At 31.0% G+C, this 6,921-nt stretch overlaps 1 protein-coding gene across 1 annotated transcript in view; it reads left to right on the top strand.

Moving 5' to 3' along the window:
* The first annotated feature begins 648 nt into the window (after positions 1–648).
* LOC126891008 (uncharacterized) overlaps positions 649–6,921 on the top strand; it is a 41,780-nt gene continuing 35,507 nt past the window's right edge. Inside the window, exons 1-2 of the mRNA XM_050660188.1 lie at positions 649–747; positions 2,154–3,507. Of these exons, the coding sequence (XP_050516145.1) occupies positions 649–747; positions 2,154–3,507 (1,453 nt within the window). The remainder of the gene's footprint in view (positions 748–2,153; positions 3,508–6,921) is intronic.

Raw genomic sequence — 6,921 nt, 5'->3', positions numbered from 1 at the left:
GATCTTTGTACTTTTATTTGTCTCCTGATGTCCCCATTTTTCACATGTTCTAATCTAGACTTTCCCGCTGCTCTCCTCCAATTAACTGCCAATAGGTTACCTTTAAGTTTTTGTGTAAAGGTACTTTACTCTTGAGTGAAATTCATATTTTTTGACATACCACCTATAAAATTAATAAAATTTTATACTTGCTGGTTGCATTTTAGATTATATATGATGCAGAGTATTTTATAAAGAATAACTTTTTTTCGTAAGACTGATAATAAAAAAGTTATCAATAGGTTCCAAGTTACCCAGACATAGTCTATAACAGAGGTTCTCAAAGTGGGTGACGCGGCACCCTGGAGTGCCTCAAGCATTTGCCAAGGGTGACGTGGAACATTTAAGGAAAGTCGAACAACTGACCGCTGCGCCACTGTCCAAGTGTCCAATCGAAACATGTTGACTATTTGTACTTTCTCTCGATTACAGGAATTTGTTATAACAAATGAAATCAATCCTCAAACGAACTTCTTTGAAATTGTTATTGCTCATTTGCAAGGTTTGGAAGAAAGTATTATAAAATATTTTCCTGACATTGACTCAGATGATTTATATAGCTGGATGATGGACCCGTTTTCGTGTGATCCAAAAAATAAACTTGTCGGAATGACAAATGGAGTTTTTCAAAATCTACTTGAGATCAGCGAAGATAGCAGTTTAAAACTCAAATACCGTGAAGGAAGCCAAGAAGAGTTCTGGATGCAGGTATATTCAGAAAATAATGTTGTTGGCAAGATTGTAGTGAAAAAACTTGTGTGTTTCACATCGACTTATTTCTGTGAGTGTTCTTTCTCCGCATATGCTTACATAAAATTAAATTGTCATGGCCACTCGTTGTGAATAGTCGTGTGTATGAGTGCTCCCGAAATTTTTAAAATAAGTAGTAATTCGTTTCAGTAATAAAGTTCTCATCTTTGTTGAGTGGTGACAACTGATGTTGCAGTACTTAGTGAAGGTCCAAGTAAGTTAGAAATATACTAATTAATAGAGAAATTTGAGCAATTACAGTAATACAGTGTATTGGTGAATATTAAATTAATAACTGCTAAAGGGATCCATACACGTATAATGGCAACAAAAACTAGAAGCGTAATCTTATCAAGTGGTGCTTCTTTGGACGAAAACAGTTTAGAAGTCATAATATCAAAAGTATGTCAAAAGTTTATGACAAAACTGGACCAGAATTTAGATAATTTGGAGACAAAATTTGATGCAGTTCAGGATACACTTAATGATGTATCACAACAAATATATTAAATATGAAAACAAACAGAAACACACACAACAGAAATTAGCAACATAGCAAAAACAATTGATGACATAGAGGCACTTCAAAAGAAAAGGACCCTGCGTTTTGATGGCATTAATGAAACTAATAATGAAAATTTGATGTCCGTTGTCATAAATATTATAAACAACACATTGAAAATAAAATGCAATTCCAGCGAAATTTCTAATTTATACAGACAAGGTAAATTAAACTTGCAAACTAATAAATCGAGAACAGTGGTGGTAGACTTTAGTTCTTATTTGAAGAAAAAGGAAATTCTAAGTGCTAGAAGACAATTAAGAGAAACAAAAATATTTGTGAATGAAGATCTAACGAAACATAGGTATTCATTATTGAAGAAGGCAAGGAGTAAGTTCGGGAAGACTGAGGCATGGAGTTACGATGGTAGAGTATTTATAAAGAAGAATGATGAAATTAAAGTGATTACTTGCGAATCGTATCTTGACAATTAACGTGTGTGGGCTACTTTATACTCAAAGTTTCTGTAATGTGTATATTAGTGACTGATAAGTTTTTGTTGATAGTAATTTAGATATATTAATTTGGAACTTAAATTCGTTGATTTTGGTTTGTAGTGTAAGAGGATAAAAATATTGATGTTGTTAATGAGTTACTTATAGAAAACCTGGATGTTTTAAATTATTTCAATTATTGTTTTAAGTTATTTGGTTTGTCAAAAATTTATGAAAAGAATTTACTACGGTATAGTAGAAATAAAATAGGTGTAAAAAAATATATATTAAATAATAAATATAATATGATTAGGATTTGATATCAGGGGACAACTCAATTCATGACAGGGATTCACATAAACTTTCAGAATTGTAGGGGACTGAACACGAAAACTGCTGAATTCTATAAAAATTGCTTGGAAGGTAATTATGATGTAGTAGTAGCTGTAGAAACATGGCTTCGGGAGGATATGGTTGATGGAGAACTAATTGATATAAATGTATTTAACTTATTGAGATCTGACAGAAACCTGGAGATTTCTGGCAAAACTAAGGGAGGAGGAGTATTAATGGTAATAAAAAAGGAGCATAAGATTTTAAAAGTAACACAACATTGTTCATCTTTTGAAATTTTGGTTGCGGATTTAAAAATTAATAACAAATTAAATATAAAATTAATTGGAGTGTATATTCCACCAGATTGTAAATTACATGACTATGCGAATTGCTTCGAATTGTTACAAACACATATTACTGATATTAATAACACGTTTATTTTTGGCGACTTCAATATTGCAGAAATTAAAGGAACCGAAAATCTAGATTTTACTAATGGAAGTGCTAAGTTTAAAAGTATGATTGAGTTTTTAAATTTTAATTCATTTTTGCTTTATAACAATGTAAAAAACTGGCAGGGCAAAACTTTAGATCAAGTAGTAGCATCTGCAGATAATATAAATAGTTGTAAGGTATGTCAAGAGCAGTTACCGTTAGTAAAGGAAGATAGATTACATCCATCTCTGGAAATTCAACTTTCATTTACAGTATCAAGTTTTAGACAAACAGATAAGTTAGTTGGTAATAGATTTAATTTTAAAAAAGCAAATTTTGATTTGATGTGTGATTTGATGAGAAATATGACGTGGGAAGCTGTAACAGAGGAAATAGAGGTAGATAAAGCTCTAGATATCTTTTACTCAAAAGTACTTAATATATTTGAAGGATCTGTACCACAATATAATATTTACAAGAATTATTCTAATTTTCCGAAATGGTTTACGCCTGATATCAAAAAGTTGCTCAAACAAAAAAATAATTTTAGAAAGTTAAGACATGTTTCAATTTATTTTAACAATCAATTTATAGAGACCAGAAAAAAACTGAAATCATTAATTAACATAGAGCACAGGAAATATATACGGCAAATTGAGGAAAATATAGAAAATGAGTTTAACAATTTCTGGAATTTCATTAATAATAAGAATTCTAAGTCTAATCAAACAGAAATATTTTATTTTGGGGGTAAAGAAATAAATCAGAGTGATACTGCTAATGAGTTTGCGAAATATTTTGATTTTGAATCTGTTTATTCTACCGACATTTCCTGCTATAACACTAATTTTACAAATATTATTAGTAATAACAATGTTTTGAATTTACCATCAATAACAAGCGTAGATTATGATAATGCAGTCAAAAAGCTGAAACCAAAGAAAGCTGCCGGTATAGATGGCATCCCCCCGTATATTTTAAAGGCATGCCAAGAGTGGTTAAAGTTACCATTATTACATATTTTTAATCTAATAATAACTTATTCAAAATTTCCAGAAAAATGGAAACTATCTTCAATTACTCCAATATTTAAGGCGGGTAACAAAAGAGATATTAAAAATTATAGAGGAGTCGCTATTATGTGTGCTCCATCAAAAATTTTCGAACAAATATTGCATGCTCATGTATATAATCACGTCAAAAATAGTATTAATGATCATCAACATGGTTTTATGTCGGGTCGCTCGATAAACACAAGTTTTATTTCATTCACCGAGTCTGCAAACAATGCGTTAGAAAAACAATTGCAATTGGATGTAGTGTATACGGATTTCGAAAAAGCCTTTGATAAAGTAAAACACGATGTTCTTTTAAGAAAGTTATGTAATTTTGGCTTATCTGATAATCTAATAAAGTTATTTAAAAGTTATTTGCAGAATAGGAGTTTTGCTGTAAAACACAATGGAAATACTTCTGGTAAATTTAAGGCTAACTCGGGAGTACCACAAGGGTCTAATCTTGGACCACTTTTGTTCTTAATGTTTATAAATGATTTAGCAAACGTCATCCAGTATTCAGATTACTTATTATTTGCAGATGATTTTAAGTTATTCAAAATAATTCAAACTGTTAGGGATTGCGTAATGATTCAAAGGGATATTGAGAACATTTTATTATGGGGTGACAATAATAAGATCAAATTCAATATAAATAAGTGCTACGTTATGTCTATTACCCGTAAAAGAGAACCAATAGTATTTGATTACTTAATAGGACTGAATGTTTTAAAAAGGACCAGTGAGGTCAAGGATTTGGGTTTGATTTATAATAATCAACTGTCATTTGCTACACATATTGGTAAAGCTGCAAAACGAGCGAACCGTATGCTGGGTTTTATATGTCGACAAACTTGTGATTTTACTAGTATTAAGGGTATAAAAATATTATATAATACTTTAGTTAGACCAATATTAGAATTTGGTTCCATTATTTGGGGACAACAACCTCAAGTACATTTAGAGGCACTAGAAAAAGTTCAGAATAAGTTTCTCCGTTATTTGTATTTCAAAAAACATCATCGATGGCCTGATTATGGAACCATAAGATCAACCATGCTAAGGGAAGAATTTGAAGTTTTGTCTTTGACTAGTAGGCGCAAATTTATAATGGCAATGATTTTATATAAAATAATTAATAATATTTCAGGTACAATTGATTTACGAATGCGGATACCATTTAATGTTCCTCGAAAAGCAACGAGATATCAGTTGTTGTTTGGAAAAATAAGAACATCCGTTTGCTCTCCTCTAGAGGCCATGTTGAAACTAGCGAACAATATAAATTTAGTAAAAAACATTGATTTTACAATGTCAGTTGGTTGCTATAGACGTATAGTGCAAGAGCACTTTAAACTAGTAGATGGATAATAGATATCATTAGTCTATCTGTTTTTGTGTTAAAGTCTTCTATATCTGCCTATCAATAGTTGTGCTAATGACTGTATATATTAGTTATATTTGCTATATAAAGTTTATGATTATAACTGTCCATGTAAAAAGGTTTTAGGACCTGTTTGGATTTTTATAAATAAATAAATAAATAAATTAAAAACAAAAAATACAGAAGCAAACTTCAAGCATCAAGGGATTTGAGGGTTAAACTTACAAAGATTCCCATAATTATAAAGGAAATAATGAAAACATCATCGAAACAGTTTCATTCATCACATTCATCATCATCAGGGTTTTTCATTTCGGGTGGAATGTTTGCCACTCTTACTTAGAGCTCTCTGATTCGCTCATTGCGGTGAATCACTCCGCATTCCACTTGTATGTTGTCAAAGTTTGTTGACTTGGCTTTCGTTACAATTTTCTTCCATTCATTTCGATATGTGCATAGTTCCCTCCAGTTTCTAACTTCCACAATTTTGATATCTCTCATGACCTGGTCCTCCCATCTCTCTCTGGGTCTTTCCCTTGGTCTTTCAGTTTCTGGTTTCCATCTGGTGATCTTCTTAATCAGTAGGTCGTTTTTCCTTCTCGCTATGTGTCCCAGCCATCTCAGCCTATGTGTTTTAATAAATCTAACTACATCTTCTCCTTTCATTGTGTCTCTTAGTTCATGGTTCATTCTTCTTCTCATTTCTCCGTTGTCCATTCTTATCGGGCCCATAATCCGTCTGAAGATTTTTCTTTCGAATATTCTCAATTTTTCTTCATATTTTTCCGTGAAGCACATTGTCTCAGCTGCGTACGTAACTACTGGTCTGATTGCAACTCTGTATATTTTCAGTTTTGTATTTCTGGATAAGTTCTTGTCCTTCATAAGCTTATGATATCTCCAGTATATTTTGTTGCCTGCTAGAATTCGTTCCGTTACTTCTTCACTTCTCTTGTTTTGGTCATTCACTATTACTCCCAAATATTTCAATTGTTGGATTCTCTCAAAAGTGTAGTTTTCTTTTTTGATTTCTCTCATCCTGTTATCTTCTCTTCTAGAGCAGAGTAGATATTTTATTTTCCTTCATTAATTTCTAGACCTCTTTTCCTTGCTTCTTTTGCCAGGATTGTTACTGCTTCTTTTAATTTTGAGTTCATTTATCACATTAAGTGAGGATATTTGAATATCAAATGTACTGTGTTTTATTGATCTGAAATAAAGTTTATATTGAAATAAAATGCGCCCCGGAATTGTATTTTTTTCATTTTTTGTCGTTTCCGAAATCGCTTCAAGGGTTGGTGTGCCTCGAAATATTTTTAGCCCTTCAAGGGTGCCGCGACTAAAAAAGTTTGAGAACCGCTGCTCTATAAGAGCTAAAAAAATTGTTTGTTGAAAATTTATTATTGTTGAAGCTTATTATTAAATGCATTTTAGGTAAGTTTTACAAAAAAAAGTTTTGATCACTTTGTATAAACATTTTTTAGCCGGTAATTTTCGGTTTTTGTATTACATTTTTGTTATCTCTCTTAATTTTCTCAAAAAGAAATAGTGTATTTCATTTCTAAAGTAAAATAATTTAGTGCATTTTAAAGACTACATCCTAAGCTTTAAAAAACACCTATAGAACTGTAATAAACCTGTTCAAACTTGGGTAATACCGTCTCAAATTGGTGTTCATTCTGTAAAACTATGAAGTTTTCAAAAATTACATTTTTTAAGACATCGTATCATTTGAATTAAATTTTTGAGATTTTTTTTTAATGAAAAATTGTATTAGTTACACATTTTTAAATCATTTTTAAACAAAATTCATGTAAGTCTCACTTTCAGCCCACACCGTACTTATGGCCATAAATTTTATTTCTTTTTATTATAACCATAAGATAGCTTAATTATTCTTCTTTCATGTCCAATTTCTAAAATTTC

Source organism: Diabrotica virgifera, chromosome 9, assembly GCF_917563875.1.
Source record: "Diabrotica virgifera virgifera chromosome 9, PGI_DIABVI_V3a".
Classification (NCBI taxonomy): domain Eukaryota; kingdom Metazoa; phylum Arthropoda; class Insecta; order Coleoptera; family Chrysomelidae; genus Diabrotica; species Diabrotica virgifera.
Note: the sequence above shows the minus strand (reverse complement) of the source record. Positions and strands in the feature narration are given on the sequence as shown.